This window comes from Leopardus geoffroyi, chromosome E3 (assembly GCF_018350155.1).
Source record: "Leopardus geoffroyi isolate Oge1 chromosome E3, O.geoffroyi_Oge1_pat1.0, whole genome shotgun sequence".
NCBI lineage: Eukaryota > Metazoa > Chordata > Mammalia > Carnivora > Felidae > Leopardus > Leopardus geoffroyi.
This window is the reverse complement of record NC_059340.1, coordinates 7489683-7515248: the sequence shown is the minus strand read 5'-3', so window position 1 is coordinate 7515248 and position 25566 is coordinate 7489683. Positions and strand designations below refer to the sequence as shown.

The 25566-nt window shown below is 49.1% G+C and overlaps 1 protein-coding gene across 3 annotated transcripts; it reads right to left on the bottom strand.

Moving 5' to 3' along the window:
- Nucleotides 1-1634: 1634 nt before the first annotated feature.
- On the bottom strand, nucleotides 1635-23918 carry AGFG2 (ArfGAP with FG repeats 2). Of its 3 annotated transcripts, none has more exons than XM_045462259.1 (13): nucleotides 23535-23918; nucleotides 15282-15375; nucleotides 14296-14411; nucleotides 13077-13230; nucleotides 12330-12495; nucleotides 11541-11666; nucleotides 10792-10824; nucleotides 5639-5759; nucleotides 5393-5475; nucleotides 4895-4978; nucleotides 3766-3894; nucleotides 3117-3202; nucleotides 1635-2825 (listed from the first exon to the last, which is right to left on the bottom strand). In XM_045462259.1, the coding sequence occupies exons 1-13, from the start codon at nucleotides 23753-23755 to the stop codon at nucleotides 2766-2768; spliced, it is 1473 nt and encodes a 490-aa protein (XP_045318215.1). In that variant the 5' UTR covers nucleotides 23756-23918; the 3' UTR covers nucleotides 1635-2765. The 3 variants fall into 3 exon arrangements, with proteins under 3 accessions (XP_045318215.1, XP_045318216.1, XP_045318217.1); XM_045462260.1 differs by having other exon boundaries at nucleotides 4895-4957; nucleotides 23535-23911; XM_045462261.1 differs by lacking the exon at nucleotides 10792-10824 and having other exon boundaries at nucleotides 23535-23910.
- Nucleotides 23919-25566: the final 1648 nt, after the last annotated feature.

Genomic DNA, 25566 nt, shown 5'->3' with positions numbered 1-25566 from the left:
CTTCAGCCTTCCCTCACCATGGTTCCCAAGCTCCAGTCTGGAAGGAATGGAGTTTTCACAGCCATCCTGGGGACTGGCTCCTGCTTCCTCACCCACAGGGGCGTGTGACCTGCTGAAGGCTGGGGCCAAGCCAGAGGACTGTTGTCTGCAGAGTGTGATCACAGCACTGGCCAGAGGGACATGAGGACTTGGTCAGAAGCCCGGTGGGAGCCTGGGTGAGCTCCACGGTGTGCCTGCAATGGGGTTCAGATTTGTAACCCCCCAGGCAGGGCCGTGTAAGTGCGTCCTGGGGGGGTGAGGTAGGAGGAACACAGCCCAGTCATTTAGACATTTTCTGTTAGGCCAGGGATTTTTCCATTCTTTGCTGCTCGCCTGGACACAGGAGGCCCCACGGAGGCAGCACTGTGGCTGCTCCGCGCCAAGAGAGGCAGCTGCGGTCCTAGTCTTGGCCTGTGCCCAGGGAACTCGAGTGTTCTGTCCTGGGGTTGAAGGCTGACCCAGTGTAACTTCTCTGATTGGTCACCCTGCCGTGGCCAGTGAGCTGGCTGGAGTCCATGTTGGACAGAGTGCCCTGGATGTGGGGAGGGGGACTGCAGGGAGGTCCTGGGGCCCAGGCACCAGGCAGTAAGGAGACCTTTGAGAAACTATAGGAGTGTGACTGAAACAGCACAGGCCCTTTCAATGTCACCTCCAAACCTCAGTGCTTTTGGTTAGGAAAGGGGGTTGGGGGTGGCTGGAGAAAAATAAGAAAAGGCTCCTCCTACCATGCAACAGACCAGCTTCCTCCCTTCCTGGTTCTAAGCAGAGAAAATGGGTAACAAGGACAGGGACAGGGGGGTAATCAAGGGGGACAGAGAAAAACACTGGGAGAAGGGGACAGAACATGAAAAACCCAGGGAAAAGGGATGGTGGTCCACGCTGGGAGAGCCACCAGGCGACGGAAGGAGAGAAGGGGCTGGGAGAGTGGGAACACAGACCCAAGACAGGATGGGTTCTGAGCCTTGCAAAGGTGGGGAGGCCATGCCTGGCTGGGTGAATAGCAGCAGCTGGAAATATTCCCAGAAAAGTCCTCAAAGTAAATAAAGTGATAACACAGTCTCCATCTCTCCTTGCTGTTCTGCTGTTAAAGGACATTGGGTAGAAAGATCCAGTGAATCCCAAGAATGAACAGCTGCAGGGCCAGAGTCCCTGTGCAATGTGGAAAAGGGAGGAACCTCTCTTGACAGCAAGGCTGAGTGCTGGGCCTCTCCTCTGCCACATGAGGTGTTTAACCCACGCTGGCTACCTTGTCACCACACAAACAACAGAGACACCATGGCTGTTGACATAACATCCTCAGGTGAAAACAGTCTGGAGAGGGGCTGAGAATGCACCGACCTGGGAGTAGTCCACTGGTCTACCGGGTCTACTCGAATGAGACTGTCTCCATGCTGGCACTTCCTCCTCTGTCCACTGGCACCCCCCCACCCCCATCACCCCCTTCCTGCAGCCACCTAACTCCCACTGCACACGGGGACTCCAGCCATGTCCAGAAAGGAATTCTAGTCCCTGGCCAACAGCAGCCATCATCTTCACTGACCCAGCAGCCACGTTGGGGCCCCTCAAACTGACCCAAAGCAAGACAGCTAGAGCCATTTCCTTTTTCTTTCAAATGCAGTTCTTTTCCAACATTGCCTGCAACAGCTTTGGTGCAGAGAATTTTGTGGTGGGGTGGGGGAGGCACATGGGAAAAAGAAAGGAAAAAACCCAGCCAATTGCACAAAGCCTTTCCCTGGAAAAGCCCAGGCTCTGGGGTGGTCAGGACTTGTGACTACCCTCCCCACCACCCTCTGGAGCTCCGGCTCTGCTGGTCGAGGCACAGATGGGGATTCATTCCATTCCCCATGTAAAAGAGCTGTCTGGGAGCAGAATGGCGGTGTGTGTGTGTGTGTGTGTGTGTGTGTGTGTGTATAATAGACTATATTAGAAAATTCTCTATGTATAAATATAAAACACTGGTATCCAAACATGACACCACAGCTAACTAAAGTGCTTGACAGGAATCGGGCATGTCTAAGTATGTAGGTAAAACTATTTATCCTGAATACCAGGATGAGGGAGGGAGCCAGGAAAGCAAAAACATGGAGGGCCTCCTTGCCCCGTGGGGGTGGGGAGAAGAGGCTGAGCTGCCCCCCACCCACCTCCACCCCCGCCCACAGCTTTCTCAGCCTGTCTGATCACCATCCCAGGTCAACACCACGCTTCATCTCCACCTTGACCCTACTTTTCCCACTGTGCTTCTGTCCACAAGGAGACCAGCACGGATGTTGTGGACACGGGGGAAGGCTTGCTCCCATAGGGGTATGTTGGTCAGTCTGTGCCCACAGCTTCCTTTGCCCACGGGATTGGGAGTGAAGGGACCACTATGTATGCTGAGGGCAAGACAGGAGGATTATTGTCATCATAATTAATAATTTGAGAAATCAAACGCCATCGCTCCTCTAGGCCAAGCCCTGACTTCTCTTTTCTTGGGCCTCCTGCCTGGATTGGGGCTGGAGGGAGGATGGGAGGAAGCCCTGGGGGCACCTGATGGGCAGCTGCCCTTTTATCTGCAAGCCCCAAGCAAAGCATTAGCACTTCCACCATCCCCAAGACCCCTTCCCTACAAAACAAGGCTCTTTCTGGTCTCAGACCCACAAAAATGCCACAGGCAAATGGTCACCAGAGCTCCTGGGAGTAAAGGGGCCCCAGAGGGCAGGGAGGAGGCCCCCCCCCAGGACACAGTGCTACAAAAATGGGTTGGTGGTTGGAGGTTTGGAGGCAAATGGGCTTGATGAGGATCCAGTCTGGAAAGAAACAACAACCACAAATTAGAGGATTAGGGGAGAAAAGCCGGAGGCCACAGAAAAGATGCAGCCCAGGATTCCTTTCTCCCCAGAATTACTGTGGTGAGGGTTGTGGGCAAGTCAGTGAGTGGAGGCGAGTTGGACGTGAGGGGGTGTGAGCCCACTGACTAACCCACTCTCCTGCCTGGCCAAGGCAGGGTTTCCATCCCACACTGCTCTGTTCCAGAAGGATTCTGTCCCCGGCCCTCAGAGAGAGGCCATACTCTACACTGAGGCCATGCTGACACTCACCATGAAGGGGTTGGTGGATGTCCCAGATGGCTGGCTGAGTTGCCTCTGCCCCAGTTTGGCTGATCCTAAGTCACTGAAGGAAGAGCCTGGGAAGCAAGAGTAAAAACTAGGCTGCCATAAACCCTGCCCCTCACGTTGGTGCTGACCAGGCGCATCCGGCCTCCCTGCTGGGTGGGCACCTTTACATCACACAGTGGCAGCAGAACTGGGGCTTTCTAGGGGCACCTGGGTGGCTCAGTTGGTTGAGCATGCAACTTCGGCTTGTGTCGTGGTCTCATAGTTCGTGGGTTCAAGCCCCGCACTGGGTTTTACACTGACAGGATCCTGCTTAGGATTCTCTCTCTCTCCCTCTCTCTCTGTCTCTCCCCTGCCTGCTGTGCTCTCTCTCTCTCTCAAAAATAAACATTAAAAAAAAAAAAAAAAAAAAAAAAAGACCGGGCCTTTCTAAAGTCAGGGAATAAGGGTACAGAGCAGTCAGAGGACACAGGAAGGTCTGTGGCTTCTCTGGTCCCCCTAATGGTCCAAAAGGGAACTAGCTCAGATGTCTGGCTCCCAAATATCCCTAATATTCATTGCCACCCCCCCCAACCCCACCCCTGGGGGGTGGGGAATGGGGGCAAGAGAGGAGGGTATGGTCTGAATCCCTTACCATTCTGTTGCTGAGTCATCGAGGTCTGTGGGGGGAACAGCGGTGGTGGGAAGGTGCTGACAAAGGCCCTGGTGGGTGGCACTGTCTGGGGGAAGCCAGGCCCAGCACTGCTCATCCCAAAGCTGGGCCCTGTGGAACGAGGGACATGAAGTTCATGCGAAGTTCTGGAAGGCAGGCTGGAGAACAGTTCTTCCTAAATCTCTCCAAATTGGGGCCATGGGATATAGTTATTCCTTAACCAGAGGTACCCCGCAGAAGTACTCTGACTGAAACCTTCCACTTCCATGCAACCTGGCAAAACCTGCCTTCTTCCTGTACCCACAGCTTGTGGCATGAAGGGCACAGGTGGGGCACAGAACCAGGGGCAGCTTTCTGCTACCTGTCAAACTGCATCAACTAAAGCAAATGATTAGCCCTCTGTGTGCCTCAGTTCTCTCAACTATAAAACTGGAGTCCTCCTCTCTCCTAGGGCTGCTGTGGAAAGCAAATAACGGGTGTAAAGCACTCAGCAGTGGGCAGCTTGCTAGCCGTTATCAGTCTGTCTTCCTGGCCTCAAGGATTTTGAGAACAGCTATGACAACAACAAAAAGGCAGGTGGTGGGGTGAGCAGGCCTTGGAAGAGAGAAAAGCTGAGGCTGGGGAGGAATGCGGGATGCACTAGCTGACAGGAGCCGGGACCAGGGGCAAGGTTGCAGGTGGGACACAGGAGGGAGAGAGGCTGGGGGCCTGGCGGGACACTGCCCAGGGGCAGGAAAGGAGAGTGGCTGCCACATCCGTCATTAAACCTTCAGAACTAGCTCAGGTAAGGAGGATTCTGTTTTCTGAAATATATTCTGGGACTTGGGTGCTTCTGCTCTTTGCCCACTAGGTGGCCTGGAAATTACACCAGGTCTGGCCTGGTGAAGGGCAAGAGGGGGACTTTCAGGACTACCACAGCTGCCTAGTGAGGCTGCTCCACTCCTCCCGACAGTGGGGTGCGTGCGTGCGCGCACACGTGTGTGTGTGTGTGAGAGAGAGAGACAGAGACAGACAGACAGAGACAGAGAGACAGAGACAGAGAGAGAGAGAGAGAAGGGAGAGAGGAATCCAAGCCCAGGAGAGCCAGGGCGAGCACAGTCCTGGGGCTTACCTGCGGCCAGGCCATCGGGCTGGAACGGGTTGGTGGGAGGCAGCTGGGGGTGAGCAGCAGGCGCTGTGAAAGGGTTGGTGGAGGCTGCTCAGGGTGGCATGGGGTAGAGGTGGGAGAAAGAGAGGGTCACTCTTGGGGCGCCTGGGTGGCGCAGTCGGTTAAGCGTCCGACTTCAGCCAGGTCACGATCTCGCGGTCCGTGAGTTCGAGCCCCGCGTCGGGCTCTGGGCTGATGGCTCAGAGCCTGGAGCCTGTTTCCGATTCTGTGTCTCCCTCTCTCTCTGCCCCTCCCCCATTCATGCTCTGTCTCTCTCTGTCCCAAAAATAAATAAACGTTGAAAAAAAAAAATTAAAAAAAAAAAAAGAGAGGGTCACTCTTCTCATTTGGTTACTACTGAGATGACAGCACTCATCTAAATCTGGTGTGCTCTCTCCACCCTCCTCCCTGTTTCCTCTCGGCCTTGGATCCCTTTTCTGGGTCCCCTCAGGCAAGACTCACCTCCAAAGGCAAGCCCTGTGCCGCTGCTTCCACCAGCTGTGGCCGACTGGAGCGTGGGGACCTGGCCGGCCACCCCGAAGATGCTGTGACATGGGGAGACAAGTCAGCATGCAGGGCACCCAGGACCAAGGACAGAAGCTGGGCAAGGGACCGGGAGATGGCAAACCCTGTCCTGCCCAACGGGAGGAGCAAAGCAGGCTGGGAAAATCAAGGCTCTCCCTAAGACTCTGTGAGGTCTGGACCTACCTGCTAGGGACGCCTCCAGCTGGCACTCCGGGCCCCAGGAGGCTGCCCATATCTGCGAGGCTGTTGGGCTGACTGGCAGGTGCCAGAGGAGAGGCACCAAATGGAGTCACGTGGCTGCTCCCTGGGCAATCACAGGAAATAGAACAGGGAGTGCCCGGTGAGGCAGGATGGAAGGGGCAGACGAGACGGAGGTGGGGAGCAGGGGGTAAGCAGCAGAGTGATGGCATGAGGGGCTGGGTTCTCTGAGCCATTTCCCCCTGGATCATCCGGTTCAGAGGGCCCTGACTCCCACTGAGAATTCTAGGCCACATGCTACTCAGCCTTTCTCAATCTCCCTGGCGGTCAAAGCTGCCACTGCTGAGAGAAAACGGCTCTTGTGTGTGTCAGGTCATTGTCCCTGCTGCTCCAGTTTGACTTAAGGTTCCCATTTTTTTCCTCAAGATGTGGACAAGTCTGTCCTTTCCTCAAACCAGCATTTCCATTTATGGATCAATCACAGGAATGAAGGGGCAGGTAGAGGGGATGGGGGAGGAGCTGTGAAGGGCAGAAAGGCCCAGACACTCGGAGCTGCTGGCTCCTGGAATGTGGAGACCAGTGCTGAACACAGATCTCCAGCTATCATCAAGGGCTCCCACTCCCACCAGAGCCGCCCCCTCTCGGGAGGCCACCTTAGGCCAGGAACTTCGATCAGGGCTGGGGTTCACTGAGCAGGGCTGACTGGAAGTTCCCCTGCCCTCTCTGGTCATCACATCTAAAAAGAAAAAGCATCACGTGGGAGGCTTACAAAACAGCCTGAGGAGCAAGTCCAAGAAATCCTGAGCAATCTCATCTCTTGGGAAGAGGCCTGGGGCCCTGTCATTTGGAGAAAGCCTCTTTATTTGTGTGCCTGTCTCGGCTGTATGGTGGGATCCTGTCAACCACTCTGGGCTGCTGTGATGGTAACATGAGGCTGCAGATGGAAAAGGCTTGCTTTTTCTGAGTGCTGGAAGACTAGTACCGAAGGAAACAAACTTCGCATGGTGTCTGCCACGTGACAGTGCTCAGGAATTGTTTGCTGAATGACTGTGTGATGGGCAGAGTGAGAAGAAACGGAGTCTAGTTGGGGCCCTACCCCCTGCTACTGCTGTGACCTTAGCAAACCATCTTATTTTCCTGAGCCCATTTTTTCTTGCCTTCTCATAGGGTGGCTGTGAAGACCCCCTGCAGTGAGTGAAAGTGTTCTGAAGTCTGCAAAGCATAATACAGATGTGACGTATTATCATAGCCTCTGATATAAGAAACTATTTCCAGGGTCAACAGAAACAAGACAAGGTCTCAAAGGAAACGTGATGGCTGGTTCAGATTGTAAATACAAGTGAACAAGAGTCCCCCCTCCCTCCGCCCTACTCTCAGCTCCAGCCTTCCCACGTACTCTGCATCTGCCTTAAACAAAGGCCCCATCCGTGGTCCCACTCACTCTTCCGGCTTAAAGGAACCAGACAGGCCTTCCCTGACCTCAGTCTGAATTACAGCCTGGTTTTCCTCTCATAACACCTCATTCTTTGCCTTCACAGCACTTGATATCTCTGCAGTGACATATTTTTGTTTACTTCTGTATCAGCTGTATTCCCCACTAGACCAATTCCATTGCCAGGAATTTTCTTACAGATAGAGAAGTTACAAATGTGCAAAACATGACACATGCGGGGTTATTAACTGCAGCACTGTTTAACAGCAAAAGACTAAACAGTCATCATTCATCCTAAATATTCACCAAAATGGGACTAATTAAAATAAATTATGGTATATACATAAGCAGGACTATTGTGCTGCCATAAAGAAACGTGTACTGATAAAAAAAGAATCTAGCAGTACTGTTCAGTTAAAAAAATAAATCAAGGTGCAGAACAGTATGCATATTATATCATAAGGTGTGTAAAAAAAGAGAGAGAAAGAGAAAGTAGGACAATAAAAAAATGGGTAAGTGAAGGCTACAGGCTCCTCTTCGCAGAGACATGGCTGTGGAGAGCAGGGGAGACAGCAGCCGAGCCTGGATGAGGCTGCAGAAACATTTGTAGGTTGGGCAACTTGGTGCATATTTGTGCGGAAAGGGAAATATGGTGGCAGAGTAGAAAGAGCAGAGATGAGATTCAGATAAGAAAGCTGATGGCAAAAACTCAGTAGAGACAGGGAAGGACGCAAGGGTAACCTTCACAAGGGGAGAAACTTTTTCCCCTCAGAGATGAGAGGGAAAGGAAAAGATAAAGTCATAAGGCAAGGGAGGAACGGCAAAGCCAGGCTGATTCTCAAATCTGTGTTGTCCCTGCCCCCCTCAAGCTTCAGCCTGGTTTCTCCTAAGTTTGGGGCTTTTTTCTGAGGCCCCCAGAGCTATCATGCTCCTCCTTCCCTAAAGGGTAAGGCTGTATTTTCCCAAAGCCCTTTGTGAAGGGGACCTTCCCTGCGCTGGGCATCTCCGGCTCTGATCAGAGAAGCTGAGTCCAGCAGGGAAGGCAGGTGCCCAGGGCCTGCCGGCTGCGAGGTTCCAAGGATGGGCTGCTTCCTGAGTGCCAGTGCTCGCCTCGGCCACTCTCTTCTTCAACCCCTGGGCTTTCTACAGGAACAAGTGCTAAGCTATCACACCACTGAGAACACTTGGTGTCAGTCCTCTTACTCCATGACCGTCAGGAAGGCTGGGAGGCCAGCAGGCTAGGGTTGAATCTTCTGATTCTCAGGGCCGCCTGGGCCTTTCCCTGGCTATGACTCAGGGTACGTGGAATTTCTGAGTGAGCACTTAGGTCAGACTCTTCAGTCCTGCTCTGGGGCCTTCCTGCCAGGGAGCTCCCAGGCTGAAGGAGGCGCTGTCTTTCTGTCCCGAGGCCGAGCTGTGCCTCCTTGCGGACACTAGAGGGCAGAGCCGGCCCTTGCTCAGGCGGCCACGATGCTGCACTTTCGGCCCATTCTCAGAAAGGAGGCCGACTTAGGAATACCTGAGCTCTGGTTTGCTTCTTCTACACCTCCAGAGCCTCACTCCTTGCAGCTGGATTGGTATACATGCCTTCCAGCAGTTTCAGGGGCAACTGCAGTTTTAGAAACCTCCCTTCTCCATACTCCCCCTCAGAAATATAAAAATACAACGAGGCTTGTCAGAAAAGACACCCACCACTCACCCAATTCTCCCTACTTCATACCCCATAGTTCTTTATATCACATTCACAGAACCATCCTCGTGATCATGGTGTGATCACGGTGAATGGGATCTGCCACCCATCAGCCATTCGGTTCTGGCCAAGTCACGGGCCAATTTGAGCCGGTTTCCTCAGCTGCAAAATGGAGATCTTGCCTTCCTCATGGAGATGATGTGGGGATGCTCCTAGCAAGGGCAGGAGCCTCAGAGAGGCTGGTTGGCTCTGGCTGGCTGCAGACCGTCTGTTTTTTGAGATGACCAGACACTGGACAAAAGTTCATCTCAGGTGCAGCCAGGGAGGGGACTAAGAGGCTGGCACCTTCTTTCTTTCCTTTTTTTTTTTTTTTTTTTTTTTTTTTAAATTTTTTTTTCAACGTTTATTCATTTTTGGGACAGAGAGAGACAGAGCATGAACGGGGGAGGGGCAGAGAGAGAGGGAGACACAGAATCAGAAACAGGCTCCAGGCTCCGAGCCATCAGCCCAGAGCCCGACGCGGGGCTCGAACTCACGGACCGTGAGATCGTGACCTGGCTGAAGTCGGACGCTTAACCGACTGCGCCACCCAGGCGCCCCTCTTTCCTTTTTTTAAAGGCTGACCCTTTAAGCTCTCTTTTTAAAGCAACTGACTGTGACAGGAATGCATTTCTGAACGGACCAATTTTATAACCACCTTGTACAGGCTGTTTCCTTTTGAGCTCTCATTCCCAGGAACACTTCCCTCTTGTTACGCTGAATATTCTTGTACCAACTTACATTCTTACTGAGAGCAGATTAAAGGGCCAATATTCCCACATGGTACCCACCGTTATCAATCTTTAAAATTTTTGTGGATATAATGTGCAAAATTATTATCTTACCCTGATTTGCATTTTTTCTGATTAGTCAGGCTGGGAACATTTTCATGCCCCTGGGTTTTTTCTGTTTGTTTCCCTTGCTCGTTATCCTATTCTTCCTTATTGATAGGAGTTTTAAAAAACACATGATAGTTGTTAGCTTTTTGTCTGTTTTCCATATTGTAATTATCTTTTCCTTGTTTCATGCCTTAAAGGACATGAAGCATTGTTACAGGATATGTTGTTTTAGGACACCTTTTATCGTATAGAATGTGACCTATGCAATTTCTATTTGTTAGAAATTTATGTGGTGTTGGGGCGCCTGGGTGGCTCAGTCGGTTAAACGCCCAACCCTTGGTTTCAGCTCAGGTCATGATCTCACAGTTCATAAGTTCGAGCCCCGCATCAGGCTTAGTGTTGATGGCACAGAGCCTGCTTGGGATTCTCTCTCTCTCCTGTCTCTGCCCCTCCCCTCCTCCTGCTTTCTCTCTCTCTCAAAAAATAAAAATAAAAATAAAAAAAGAAATTTATGTGGTGTCTCCTAGTCCATGGTCAAAGTATAAAATGATTCTGTGTTTGGAAATTCTATCTTTTGATTACAAAGTTCTACTTATATTTATTAGGTCAAACTTGTTCAAGTGTTACTCAAATGGCCTATTTTCTTCCTTATTTGTCTATCTACTTTATCTATTAAAATCTTGTGAGTCTGCTGTAGGCCCCCTCTCTGTTGTTTTATTATATTTTCACTGTGTCTAACGGTTTTTGCTTTATTACTTTCAAGGCTACCCTGGTCAGGTACTTTAAGTTCGTAATGTGAGAATGTCTTTGTGAATTTTAACTTTTATCAATATAAAATGTCTCTCATTGTCCCATTCAAAAAATAAAATAAATAAAATAAAATAAAATAACAAAAGCAACCAGACAATTCGTGGTGGCATAGTGGGAAGGATGTGGGCAGAGTGAGAGTCGAAAAATCTGGGCTCTGGGCCGAGCTCTGCCACGCTGTGGGCTGCACAGCAGGGAAATTACTGAACTGCTTCATCTGTAAAATGGCTAAATTTGAAGGGGTCCTTCCAGACCTCAAAGCTCTCGGCTCCAGAGGACCTGAGATAGGCTTCTACCTTGGGTGGGCTGTGGGGTGGGAAGAATAACTCACCAAAGCTGTAACTTCCAGTTAGCATCCGACTGGCTGGCAGTGAGGGTAGAGAAGGGGGAAGGGCAGGTAGGTGGGGGAAGGGAGAAAGAGAGAGCATCAGTCACTGGCTTTCCCTAGATATTGAGTCTTTACAGCACTCTGGCTGCCCTCCCCTGTGTCCAGGATGTGCAAAGGTAATGGGCCAGCCCCAAGGCTATGAAGACTTAATGTCTGGGGACTTAGGGAGGAACCAGATGCTTTAGGGCAGCTGCCTTTAGGGTCTCTTTCAACTGCTAAACAACACAACACAGTTTACAGGCTTCTGCTTTAACAGGGATGGGTGAATTTCTGGAGACCAGCTTGCACTTTGACCCAGCCCTTACCTTTTGGGCAGTGTACAACATGAGCCTTCAGAGCATGCTACAGGAAAGGTCACATCCACTCTTGACTTTTTGAGGACTGGGACTCCCGAGCTTCCTGGTTCTGACCTCCTATGCGCACCCTGCACGACTCCTATACACACTCTGCACGATTCCTGCTGCAATTCAGCTGCTTTCCTTACATGACAAAATGGAGAAGCGCCCTTCTTCCTGGCAAGAATCTCATTAGACCCCTCTCTTCCTTTCCCGGGGCTTCTCCTCTTCATCCTGTCTCCTTTGCCTAGTTCTCTAGGTTGGTGCAGATGTGAATGAAGGGCGATACATGGATGTGGAAAACTGAATGCAGTTGGAAGAGAGAAGGGGATCTGGAGAGAGCAAGGCAAAGTTTACCTGTGGGTGTTGGCTGGGCCTGGAACGGGCCTTGGCCAGCTGGAGGAATGCTTCCAAATGCAGAAGAGGCAGGGCTACTGCCAAAGGCATCAAAGTTGGCAAAGCCTCCGTGGGAAGGTGTCTGGCCTACAGGTGGAGGGGATATAAAGGCTGCATATATAAAATGTACATATAATCGATATAATATACACTAATTCCAAAGGCCAAAGGCCACTGATGGGCCATCTGCCTTTCTACAGGGTCCTCTTCAGGGAGAGATGGCAGGGGCTGAGCAGAGGGGATCTCAAAGGTCTCCAGGTTCACTCCCCGCCATCTTTTATCCTTACTCCATGAGGCATTAACATTTTTGTCAAGGCCTCATTCGGGCTTAATCATGTGAAAAAAAATTAGTTCTGGTGGGGGAAGGGGCTTGAAAGGAAAAATGGAAACTAGACACCGCTTTATTCAACACTCTGTTGGCTACTGCTGATCTTTGGGAAGAGGGCAGGGGAAATGGAAAACAAGATAATCCCTCAGCCCCCATTTTAACAGAGAAAGAAAGTAATAAAAAGGCTATTTCCAGTGCTCTAAAAGGAAGTGCTAGGAGTCCCCAACTGTAACGTTTTCTGGTCAAACTTGCAAACATAATCCCAGCCAACCCTCCCGGCCTTGAGGCTCCACAATTCCCATCACATTCATTTGTGTGAAGTGAGCTAGAGCCAGGTGAAATCTGGTCACCGCAAGGGCGTGAATTCCTCGTGTCCTGTGTGCATATATTGCAAGAATGTTCTTGTCCCAAGTCCCACTTACCCCCAAAGGCTGGGAATGCAGCAAAAGCTGGTGCCACCTGGGGAGCAGCAAAGGGGTCTCCACCTATGTCAGCCAGCAGGTCAGTACTGGCTTTCTTGACTGAGGAGTGGGCAGGTGGCTGGGAGCTCCGGGGCTGGGACGTCCGAGGCTGAGACTGACTGACAGACTTGAGAGGAGAAGGCATGACATAGAGCACTTGGACCAGACATGACCCGGCCCCCACATGACTCCCTAGGCTGCCCCCAGATAGGCAAGTGGAGAGAGAAGAGAGGGAGAAACTGCCCTCAACTGAGAGACTTTCCTGGGCAGAAGCTGCCTTAGCCCCTCACATACCTAACTCCTCTGTCTTCTCAGTATACCAGTTCCCAGAGCCATACATTTTAGAGCCTGTCAGTGAAGGCAAGTCTGAGATATACAGGGATGTGGCCAATGGTCCCCCTGGACCTGTTACTGCCTCATCTTTCCCAGGTGCTCAGGCAGTGTCCCGGACCCTTCTGTGTTACCCTGGAGCAATGGTCAGGTTTGAAGCCGTTACTCTGACTTCCCTAAATATCACTTCCTGTTGGGTTCTTTCTTCCAAAACATAGGAGTCCAAGGGGAATCTAAGACATGGGTAACAGCAGGGCTGAGAGCCAACTCACATCTCCTATACTGCTGTCTGCTAAGTCCAGGGGATTGGATTAAGGAAACCAATAGCCCTGTTTCCCAAAACCCCAACCAGTCTCGGAGGGAAGATCTGAGAGTTACCTGGCTAGAGGTGGAGGCAGCAGCAGAGAGAGATAGCACAGGATCCCCTAGAAGAGTCCGCAGGGGCTTCCCTTCAGGGACGGAGCCCTGGATGGGGGTGGAGGCACTGCCTTTGGTATAAGCGGGCCCCTTGACTTGGTCTGGGGGGACATACCTTTGAGAAAGAATAGTCAGGTGACATCATGGGCCATGCTCAGCTTAGGTACCCGGGAAGCACAGGTGACAGAAGTCCAAGTCCCTTTTCCTTTTCCCACTAATTCTCTTTTTTGAACTGAATTTTGTAACTCAGCACATTTTGCCCCTCTTGAGAGTCCTCTTTACCGTCAGGTGCTCATTCTTTTCTGACTTGTGCCTGTTTTTCTCTCCTCTCTCCTTTCTCTTTCTGACATCAAACCATCTGGGTTTCAAGTGATAACCCCTCAGTAATGCTGCTGGACAGGCAATCCTATTTTCCAAATTCCTTTTTATTTCCTAGGTGTTTCTGCAGGTTCTCCTCCTTAGTCCCACAGAAAAGTTTCTGCCACCTCATCTTCTAAGGGCTCACAATCTATCCTGCCAGCTCCTGCTACTTCTGATAAAATCCCCTCCACTCCAATGCATGTGGTCTTTTACTTTGGAAGTATGTTCTATAGCCAGAGGACACCCCAGGAGGGACTCCAAAATGCTGTTATGTCCACAACAATCCCCTTGCTGCCTGTGTTCTCTTCTCCACCCTATAGGTACCCCCCAACATGCACACAGGACTGAGATCAGACAATAGGAAGTGCCACCTGGGGAGAGAAAAGGCAAGGGAGAAGAGAGACGCTGTTTTCGTCACCAGGAAAACAGAACACACAGATAAATCATGGATGAAACGATGGGGTAAAAGCACAAAACTCTCGGACATGCTTCCAGCCGCCTCTCTGCATCTATGGCCCCAGCTGAGCTATAAATCTGACCCACACCCCCTCAGGTCCAGCACCCCCTCCAAGCAGTCTAATGTCTCCCCAAAAGAGGGGCATCAAATCTTCAAGGTTAGTGACCAGTAACAAGTTGTCTTTTTAGGTAGCTTTATTTCTTTGAAGTCAGAATTGGGCCCTAACTGAATCTGGGTGGAACACACTCAACCCAAGCCTGGCCTCTCGAGAGAAGCCCCAATTCAAGTCTGGAAACTAGCCTGTCAAACAAAGAATGTCTTGGACATGTGTCTCTATATAGCAATCTCTTTCCTCCTCCTTACCATCTCTTCTTCTCATATTTTTCCTGGAGAAACTCCTTCACCTTCTGAGGATCCCTGGAGTCTGGTATTAATGATGTCCGAGCATCAAAAAGACCCAGCCAAATCTTCCTGCATACCTAAAGGAACGGAGTCAGGTGACAGAGGAGTTGAGGCAGAAAGCATGAAATGGGAATGATACCACTTCCAATGTATTCATCAATACATATTTATTGAGCACGGACACAGGGTGAGGATCTGGGTATACCTACAAAGCAGACATGATCCCTGTCCTCACAGAGTTGACCATCTAATGGGGAGGTCCTGCCTTAGATAAATAAAAATAGATTTATCATTACATAGTATGACACATCTTATAAAAGAAAATAGAGGGCCCTGAGAATTATGGAGCACTAAATCTGGATGGGGGTGGGGTCAGGGATAACTTTCAGAGCTGTGGCTTCCAGAACACCCTCCAGAGGCCTTCCCTTGTTTGCACCCCAAGTAAACCAATCACCCGCAAGCTAGGAGTACTGTTAACACCAAAGACAGCATCTTCCGACCAGCAGATTTAGCCGGGGAAGGGGTTTAACTCACTTTCAAGTACATGACATGAACTTAAACCCAGGGTGCTGAGGCTCAGGTCAGGAGAGCTGGCTCTAGGAGATCTTACTCAGAGGGGCTGGCCCAGGCAACTCTGAATGCTCATCAGTGTGGAGCTCTAAATGTCAAGGGACAGTTTTCCTTGTGAGTACCCAGGGGTCACCCCCTACACAGATTTTGCTCCTTTCCCTGATTCCTCTAACAAGGGCCTAGACAAATCACAATTTGTATAACTAAGACTCCATGAATATATAAATATACGTAAGGTAAGACACATTTTAGGCTAAAAAATAAAAGAAACTCGGCCAAAAAAGAAAGCTGTAGGGTTTTGCTATAATCTGGACGCAAAGTTCACCCCGGCCAATGGGGCAACTACACCAGTAACTGTTCCGTCAGTGGTAGCTCACCTCATTTCCACGGGATTGCAGGAATACTACTTCAGGCTCAGTGAAAGTTGTCATGGAGATGGACTTGACTCGGTGAGGGGGGTTCAGGCCTCTCCTGTGGGAGAGAAACAGAAAGAGAAGTACAATACAGTTAGCCTGCAGGTCTGTTTATGGGAGGAGGGGGAGGGAGAAAGGATAAAACAACACATAAATTAAGCTCAGGTAGAATTTCCCGACTAAAGCTAGTTCCTAATTCAAGGAAAGATGGGAAGCAAGAACGTTTGGGAGGTTTCTAATCAGAGACAGGGACGACAGAGTCCAGAATGTGTTGTGATCCCACTCATTCTGGAGAGTAAGGCAGAGTCCGTCCATCCAGAAGCCTACTCTACTTTGACAAGGTTCTGTGTTCAACCTCCAGGCTGGGGGTACTTCTGGGAACTCTGAGATGTGCCCACTTCCCATTTCTTGTTTTACCACTGTTTTAGACCTGGCTGCCCCTCCTCTTTGTCTAGACAGAAAGTGTGTTGGTAGAGATGAACAGGGTCCCTCTCTTTCAGGAAGAGATCTCTGGGAAAAGAAATAGTCCAGACTCTGGGTTCTAGATCGATCAATTGATCTTTCTTTCTTTTTTAAAATTTTTTAATGCCTTCATTTATTTTTGAGAGACAGAGAATGAAAGGGGGGGGGCAGAGAGAGAGGGAGCCACAGAATCTGAAGCAGACTCCAGGCTCTGAGCTGCCAGTGCAGAGCCCAATGCGGGGCATGGGGATCCGGGCTCAAACTTGTGAACTGTGAGATCATGACCTGAGCGGAAGTCAGGCACTTAACTGGTTGAGCCACCAGGCACCCCCTAGATCTTTCAATGAAGCAGGAGGAAGTCAGGTTCAACCATGAGATAGGAGATTGGCATGAGTCAGGAACATATATCCTGTAGTGATGCTTTTGTGTTTAGCTCTGTGTGTTCTGTTAACTCTCTGAAAAGTCTAGTTCTGCCCACGGAAGCCCTGTGGAGATTGCAGTAGACAAGAAGGCTTCCTTGCCCCCACTCAGCTGCCCTCTGGAGTGTTCTAACAAGAGAAACTTGGCGCTAAGCCAAGTTCCCCTTTCCCTTAAGTTTTACTCTGGTCTAGACCAGCGGCATTCATCAGATGAAAACAAAACCAGCCAAGCCAAAACAAATAAATCAGACCCTAGGACCACGATGTGAAAGAGCCCAGGCACATGCAGGAAAGACAGTCTCAACTGATGAGGTCTCTTCGGACTTTTGGTCTCCTGGGAAAAATCGGCAAATCAAGATGGGAAAACAAAAGTAACTCTAGCATAGGGTCCTGGTTGATGCCATCAGGAAAGCAAAGAGGGAAGTAAGAGATAACACAATTTACCAAATGGAAATCCTAGAGAAAAGTGGGGAGAACACACGTTCATGCTTATGCATGCACACACAGATTAAATGCGTCCTTGCAAGTCTAGAAGAATGGCAGTATACGTGTTAGTGTACGCGATGGCAGTGGGGCGGGAACAGGGGAGAGGTGACACAGTACAGAGTGAACAGTGAAGGGTGCAGCCCCTTTGTATGATAAATTACTGATTATGGGATTCTAACAAAGGACAGGACACTGAAGGCTACAATTGGAGGCAGTTTCAGCAATTCTGCTGCTAGGCTTTTAAGTAAAGGGTCTCAAAATACTCCTTTAAAAGACAGTATCAAAGAGGACTGATGCCCCAAGGAAAGATTAGAGCAGTGAAATCCAAAAGCAAGGCTTTGTAACTACACGTCAAACAACAGCTCTTAAACTTGATCTGCCCTGAAGATTCTCTTCTAATCACATTTCAGAGATATTCCAGTTTTCTCTCCCAAAGCCTCTCTTATAATGGCCTTGTTTTGTTTTGAGTCCAGACAGCCTTTTATATCCTTTCCCTTACCCTTGCTAACCTTAATCCCTAGCTAGGCCTTCCCTCTCAGAATGCCAGACTGCTCTGAGGTCTAGCTAGAGCGGATCTCTCCATCCTTATGATCCCAGCTCCACCTCCCACTAACAAATATTTGCTTTGCCAAAATACAAGGCATTATGGTAAGCACTTTGGGAGATACAATAGGCAGTTGTTTATCACTATATATCATATATATCACATAGGACCTAATCCTTGATCACCAGGACCTTGCTTACAAGGCCCCAAGGAGCCTGGACAAAGATACATCTCAACACAGTTGGGTGCCATTCAGGCACACACAGCCTGATCAGGGAGAATGTGGCACCAGGATGCAGCAGTGGGGGAAGGAAGAGAAATGGTCACGGGAAAAGTAAAATATATTACGTTTACTCTAGAAAAACAGATTCTAAGCCTATCACAAAAAGGTCATTGACATTTCCTGAAAGGACAACCAGAACTGTTAGCAAAGTGTAAACAGGGAGGTGTGCTTCCTTGTAGGGGGAAGGGGAGGGACTTGACTCACTCATCAGTCTAGAGGGGATGATTAGAACAACAGAACTTCCTATGGCTGAGCTTGGACTGGAGGGTTTTTTTTTTTTGGGGGGGGGGTGTAGAAGATAGGATGAAGGGAAAGCAGAGAAAATAAGTGATTTAGGTGCTTTGGGCCAAATGAATCTGAAGGAACAGGATGTTTCCATAGCACAGTACAAAAAGCACTGCTCTGACCTTGATGTCTGTAGACTGGATTATGTATAACTAGAGCCACAGTTTGGGGGCAGGGAAAATTCTCTACAACGCAACACTCTGCAGCCCAGGAAGAAAGAGGACCTAGTTACATGGCCTATGAGTCAGAGCATTTGTTTCTGAATCAGAGAGAGGCCATCGCTGGCTGACAGAAGCAATTTAGAAACAAGAGCCCCTCTCCTCCCAGTAGCTGCAATCGAATGGTCTAGGGGTACTGGGTCTCCCTGGGGTCATAGCAGGGTCATGCAGTGGGCCATATCTGAGTCACTGGCCTGGAATCAAACAGACCCAGCTCTCCAACTTGCACCCGGTCTCCCCAGCATGACTCTCAGGTTCTCCCCAAAAGAAGTGAGAGCTGGAAGGAGGCACTGCCCTTCGGTTATCGCAGCAAATCCGTTCTGTTATTTCTAACCAGGAGGTGCTGGGGAAACACAGAGATAAACTTATTTGCCCAGAATAGGGCATGTTTTTCCAACTGAGAGCAAGTACATTACTAGGACTCAAGCCTCAGCCCTGTCATGACGCCTTCTTTAACTTCAGTTTCTCTTTCACAGGGCACCTGACCAGCATTTGAAGTGCTCTGAATTACTGGCAGTGAAGTGACTTGCAAGGACCTGAAAGCCCGCCCAATTCTTTTTCCTTGCCTCTCTCTCCCTTCCCTTTGATTCTATCAAGCATACTACTGTTTCTACAAATACCACACCTTTTGTTTTTCTGTGAGCATCACCCTCACAATGGCCCATATTTTACTTCTGTCTTGCTTCATGAAAGTCTTGAACCTGCTCAGCTGCTCAGATAAGTTCTGTCAGGTCAACAATGGAAAAAAACAGTTCCACCCAGCACCCAAGTTCTTTCATTTGTACCAGATTTGGACTTGGGAACTCCTGACTTCTGAATATTTCATGTTCAAATTCAAACACCCCAGAGGGGGTTTCTTGCTTCTGGGATTCCAGTCCTCTGCCTCTGAGCAGGGTTCAGTGAAACCACTGCAGTTCTTGGACCCAAACATCACCCAAAAGAGTCCCTATTAGAGATTCTTACTAGTCCCTAATAGGAAGGCTCCCCTATTTCCCTTCTCCAGGCTCAATTTCACTAATTTTAGGAAACTTCTTCCTAATCTAAAATCCCTGCCTCAAGCCATTTCCTGTAGTTCTTCCTTAGTGACAATGATAAACAGCTGTCCACTCGTGTAGAGCACACAGAATCCTCTGCTTTCTTCTTCAGGCCTATTCTCAATCCTTTTACATTGTTCCCTCTTCTTCTTATGTCTTTGGATGGAAGGTGAGGTGGGAGGGGTGAAGGGATGGGACTAACACAGGGGCAATGAACACATCTACCTCTCTAACCCAGATGGATGGAAAAGTACTGAATTATTTAACACCACACTATGCCTTTTCTTCCATGGAGATAAAAGTTCTCCAACTAGGAGGGCACCTGGGTGGTTCTGTTGGTTAAGTGTCCAGCTCTCGATTGTGGCTCAGGCCATCGTCTCACAGTTCGTGAGTTTGAGCCCCATGTTAGGCTCTGTGCTGACAGCATGGAGACTGCTTGGGATTCTCTCTCTCCCTCTCTCTCTCTCTGCCCCTCCCCACTCATGCTCTCTCTCTCTCAAAATAAATGAATAAACATTAAAAAAAAAACCTGCTTCAACTAGGAATCACTACTAGCAAGCCAGATGGGGAAACTAAGGCACAAGGAGGTTAGGAACCTGTCACAAGTAAAGAGCTGTCAAGCACATCTCCTGGCACCCAGCCTAGAGCTTTGTCCACCTGAATCCTGAATTAATCCCATTACTGGAATAAAGTTGTGCAGAAGTAGAGGAGACAAGTATCTATTACTGAGACCAGAAGGTCAATGGATTAAAAAGAATGGACCCAAACAGCCCGGTTGGGGAAGTGTGCCACATATTCTGTTGAAAAAATTGGGTGTCAAAGGTAGTGCCCATCCCTGATGTCAAAGACATTTCAGGACTCAAGATCTATTTTCTTTCTAAAGAAAAGTGCTTTATCCATTGAGGCATCCAGTCAAACCAGAACAAGAAAACACATTTAAGGCACTGTTTTGGAAAAAGCACTTTTTAGCAGCAATCTAGCATCATTCTCTAGTAGGAGAGTAGACACAACTAAACAAACAAGTGTATGTATATGTTGGGGACATGAAATCTATATCTAGGTTAAGGAAACTAGGTATTGGATGAAGACCAAATGAATAAAACTAGGTCAAATTTGGGACCTACAATTGTGGCAGCATGTACATAAATTTAGAAACAGCAAAAACTAGCAGCTTCTCTCTCAGTCCCTCACACCAACGCTGTAGTTTTCTGCTAGAGCTGAGAAAATAGTTCTCATTAAAAAAGAAAACGAGAAAGAGCTCACACATGTAGCAATGAAGCCATAGGCATACCCACCCACCAGTATTAAAATCGAAAATTTCTCCAGATCCTGGGAAATTCAACTTTGGCTGGAACAGTCAACTTTGCTACCTCAGCACGTGTAGCCAGCTGGGAACTCGGGTGATTGTGCACACTGCCCCCAGAATATTCCATTGCTCTAAGAGGTGGAATATTTGTAACATACTCAGCAGAAAGCTGGCTTTCAAAATAAAGCCAGTCTCCCTGTCTCCTTTCTCTGGCTGTGGTTCTAAGTGTGGTATTTGAGGGGCGCCTGGGTGGCGCAGTCGGTTGGGCGTCCGACTTCAGCTCAGGTCACGATCTCGCGGTCTGTGAGGTCGAGCCCCGCGTCGGGCTCTGGGCTGATGGCTCAGAGCCTGGAGCCTGCTTCCGATTCTGTGTCTCCTTCTCTCTCTGCCCCTCCCCCCTTCATGCTCTGTCTCTCTCTGTCTCAAAAATAAATAAACGTTAAAAACAAAAAAAAACAAAAAACAAAAAACTAAGTGTGGTATTTGAATTCCCTGCCCCCAATACCCTCGTCATTTTTAACAAAGAATATACTCTTTTCATCATCATAGCTCAACACGAGCTCCCATCACTCTCCAGCCCATGCTACTTCACAGCACTTATTACTACCTGCAAATATATATTTAATGATTGATTTCAAGTCCACAGTCTCCACTATGATGTAAGCTACATGAAGATTGTACTTTGTCAATTTTGTGCACTGCCGTATCTCCAGTGCCTAAAACTGTGTCCGGGTCTTAACAGGCACTCAATAAATGTGTTGCCAGACTGACTGAATGAATGTGCCACCTCCACATTTTTCACTTCCCAGTACCACAAAATCCTAATCTGTGGGCAACCATGTGGATTTAAGATGTTAACTGGTATATGTGTCACTGGGGAGCCATGCCCCTCTGCTGCCTGCTGAACTGTGTGTGTCCCCTCTTCACTCTGCAGCCAGCAGTAAGTGTCCCTCACTCATTCTATTTCTGGCTCACCTGCCAGCACCCAGCCCCTCCCAAGGTCCATCAGAGGGCACATGTAACACTTTGTGAAGACCCTTTTATAAGGTTTCTATGCCTTGCCCTACTTAGTTCATGCTAATTAGAACTCCAATCAGCAAATGAGAAGCACCATCAGAACCCTGGCAGACAGTCACAGCCAGGGAAACTACAGCTTTCTTGAAGAAGTTTCTTCTGATATCTCTCTCCTTATAATCTTGACATGCCTTCAGTTCAGCCTCATTTATTGGCCCAGCCTCTTGATCCTCCACTAAAATCCAACAATAATGAGCACAGGGGAAAAATAGTAAAATTTTGCAATTTGTGCACTGATATTTAAAGAGAACCGTTCCAGCAAAAGAAAATCAGGTTTTTAATGTGTGCCAGATCCCTTGACCCTCCTTCTGTCCTGATTGAGGGAATACTCATTATAGAAGTGAAATGTTATCTATGGGAGACTTTAAACCAAGATCTATAAAATAATGATAATGGTGTCAGCCCTCCCATTTAGTCAGTGATTTATCTTTTGTGCTGCGCAGCTAGCTCTGGGAATGAATTAACACTATTTCCAAACATTTTCTTCCCAGGACCTAGACTCTGATATACCATCAATTTTATCCCCCTGCTTCCAGACTCTATAATCAGATTTTCCTTTTCATAACAGGATCTTCAAGAATCTGTTCTTTCTCTTTCTGCTATAAACATTCCTAAACGTTGCTCCTTCTCTCCTCAGACTATTCGTCCCAGACTCAAGTCTATCCTTTTGCTTCACTTAAGTCTCTATCTTTTGACACATTCCTGTTTGCGTTCTAATCATTGTCCCAAGAGCCATAATGACGTTCACTAAGACCAAAGTTATAACACACAAGTGAGGTTGATCAAAACATAGAAGTTTGGCAAAGGAGGTAAAAACGAAACAGAAATAATCGTACACTGTATCTTAGGAGACCTGGATCTTCATTTCTGGTCTGCCATGATCATAACTAATATCCAACAAGAAATGCTGAGAACAGCAACCCCCATATGGCATTGGATAAATTACTAAACCTCTCTTTGCTTCTGTTCTCCCATCTGTCATGTAAGAACAATACTGCCCGCTCCTTGGCTCCTAATGGTATAAGAAACAAGGAGAGCACCCCTTGTTAAATCTGAAACCAACCGACAAAACAAACCAATGTATTAAAACAATACTAAACAAGTCAAAATAAATCCCTTAATAAACTCACAGAAAAAGAGAGATACAGCATTGGTATCGAATGCTACCCAGGCATCTAACCAAATAATTCCCTAAGGGGAAAAAGAACCCTACTCTATAAGCAGAATTCTGGCCTAGAACTGTGGCTCTAAATTAGCTCAGGCATGACCAAATCGAGGGCCAGTGCCAAGTGTAGCACTGCAGATTATACAACAAAACTCCCCCAAATCTACAAAGATGCCAGATGCTACTACCAGGATCAAGCCATGGCAACCAGAAGCTTAAAGGTGTAAACTATGACACTTAAGGATGGCTCATCCAGATACCCAAACCTCTGGAAAAATTAAGCTCTCTAACAGGGCAACCCAGCAGCTCCCATCTCTTAAAATTTGTAAGAAATCTACCTCTGGGTAGCATCCCCAAACCCTGCGACATTAGGGCCTGCACCTGAACACTGGAACATGGTTCCTTACCTAGTCACTATGTCTATGCTGTCAACTGGGCTAACTTATCTATTTTAAATTGGTTTTTCCAGCTCACACTCCAGGATGGGCACAAGCTAATAGAAAAGTATGCTTTATCTAGGGCCCAGTTCACTCTACTTCTTTCCTACTTGGCCCCCCCCCCCCCAAAGTTCCCTTGAAAGGTGGGTGTCATTCTCTGGCCCTTTAATTTAAATATCTAACCACCTTCCCTTCAACTCTCCCCACTTTCGGTTCGCCTCTCCTCCCTTAGGGAGTTTCTCCCTTCTTCTTCGGTGTCCTTCCTTTCTCCTGCAACGCGACTCCAATCGTGTCTTGTCTCCCCTGCCAATTTCCCTTCCCCATGACACCTCTGCAGCGGGGGACCCTCTCAGCACATCAGGCGCATCTCCAGGCCTCCCCGCCGCCACTACCTCAGCTCTGGCCCTGTCCCTTCGCCCCAGATCCCCGCTGTCCCCAACGCCGACTCTCCGCTGTCCCTTCCGAGTCCTGCCCCCTCCCCACCCTCCGCGCCAGTCCACTCACAGGAGGCCTGAGCAGGTGGTGCAGACGAAGCTGCCCACGGTGATATCCACGTAGGTGACCCCGCGCTGGGCGCACTCGAAGCAGTGGCGGTTCCCGGCCTGGCTGCAGCCGCCCAGTTCCCGCACCCGGCGACACCACACCTCCGAGGCCGCCTCCGCTTCCGCCTTTCCCCCGCTGACCCCGCCACCCGGGCCTGGACCCTTCTTCGCCGCCATCACCATGGTTGCCTGCACCCTCGGACCTCCTCCCCGCAAGTCAGCAATCGCCCCTTCAACCACAGCCGCCTTCCCGCCTCCTCAGCCTCCTCCGCACGCTTGGCTCCCCTGACAGAAACTACGGAGCCGGCGACGTCCGCGCGAGACTCCTCAACCCCTTGCCTTGCCTGTTCTGCACGCTGATTGGTTGTTCTCCCCCCACCTCCTCACTCTGATTGGCCCGACATTGGACGGCCTTGGGTTGCGGGAGCCGCCAACGCCACGCCCCACCGCCTTCACCCTCAGGCCTTTCCCATTGGCCCTCAGAGACCCGGCCCCTAGAACCGTGCGTGCCCTTTCCCCATCCCCGCCCCCTCTCGCCACTGCCTCCACGGCGGCCCGCCTCCCAGATTCGATTGGTGAGTCCTCGGAACTCTGGCTCTGACGTTAACTCTGATTGGCTGCCGCGGCGGCAAAGTTAGCGCGCGAGAAAGAGTAGGTGTCTCGCGCGTGCGCAGCCCTGGTCCTCCCGACTGGTGACGTTAATTCCCGCCAAATTTCAAAGGCATAGCCTCCGCTAGACTGTGCAGAGAGGTACGAAAAGCAGAATGAAGTGGCATATAAGGGGCCAGGAATGGCGTATGAGGGGCCGAGGGGAGGAGGAAAAGAAGGGAGCTCTCGGAGGGAGGGAGGGAGGGAGAAGGAGAGAGAGTGCTTGCTTTATAAGTGCCATTTCATTCACTCCTACCTTATGCCATAGGAAATCTCATTTTACAGAGATTTCATTATACAACTTCCCGTAGGTCACACAACTGTTGCATGGCCCAGCCAGGATTCTGATCTGAGTCGTCTGACTTTAGAAACGCTGCTTTTACCAGCACACTATCCGTGGAATAGTATTTGACAAACACATATTGAGTGTCTAATATAGATTTCAGTCATTGTGCTAGACAGCGGAAGGCCAGCAGTAAACCAACCCATTAAAATTCCTATCCTCATGGAGCTTGCCTGCTAGGAGGGGGAGGCAGACAACAAACTGGAATTCTTCATCAGTTAGTGATAAGTTCTATGCAGAGAATTAAAATAAGGTATTGTAAAGGAGAGTGACTCACTGGGTATTTTAGATTGGCTACGGGAACCATCTCTAATGATGTCCCTCAGTGATATTTAAGCTGAGACCCGAATAACTGAAAGGAGTTAGCCATGAGAAGATCTGAGGAGGAGCAACCCAAACGGAGGGAAAGCAGGTGCAAAGCCCCTAAGGCAGGAAGAAAGTCAGTGTTTTGAAGCAGCAAAAAAGAAAACCAGAGTGACTGGAGCATGATGACTGAGGGAAGAATGGAGGGGATTGTACCGGAGTGAGAACTGATCGTGTGGAACCTTCCAGGCTTTGGTAAGGAGTTTGAATATTCTTCTAAGTATGATGGGAAGCTGTATTAGTTAGAATTAGGTCCTATGACAGAAAATCTCAAATAACTGGGACTTAAACAAAATGAAGTTTATTTCTTTCTCATGTAGAAATCTAGGTAGGCATTTCAGGGCTGGTGGGTTGCTCCACCATGACAGGGACCCAGGCTTCTTCTATCTTGTTGCTCACAGGGCATTACCTCCACTCCCAAGTTCACCTTGGGATCTGTTCCAGCTTCAGCCATCATACCTGCTACATGTCTTTTTAAAGACATGCCAGGAGACTGCACACAACTTCATTGGCTCTCACTGGTCAGAACTTGGTCACATGACCACACCTAAGTGCAAGGAGGAACTCTGGAAAATATGTTCTTTATTTTGGGCTTCTATGTGCTCACCTAAATTTCAGAAGTTCCATTATTGAGGCAGAA

Coding starts and splice junctions, on each gene's coding strand:
- AGFG2 (XM_045462259.1), bottom strand. CDS start 23,755: ATGGTGATGGCGGCGAAGAAGGGTCCAGGCCCGGGTGGCGGGGTCAGC. Junction 14,412..15,281: donor TGCAATCCCGTGGAAATGAG/GTGAGCTACCAC, acceptor CCGTTCCTTTAG/GTATGCAGGAAGATTTGGCT. Junction 11,667..12,329: donor TGCATTCCCAGCCTTTGGGG/GTAAGTGGGACT, acceptor CTCCACCTGTAG/GCCAGACACCTTCCCACGGA.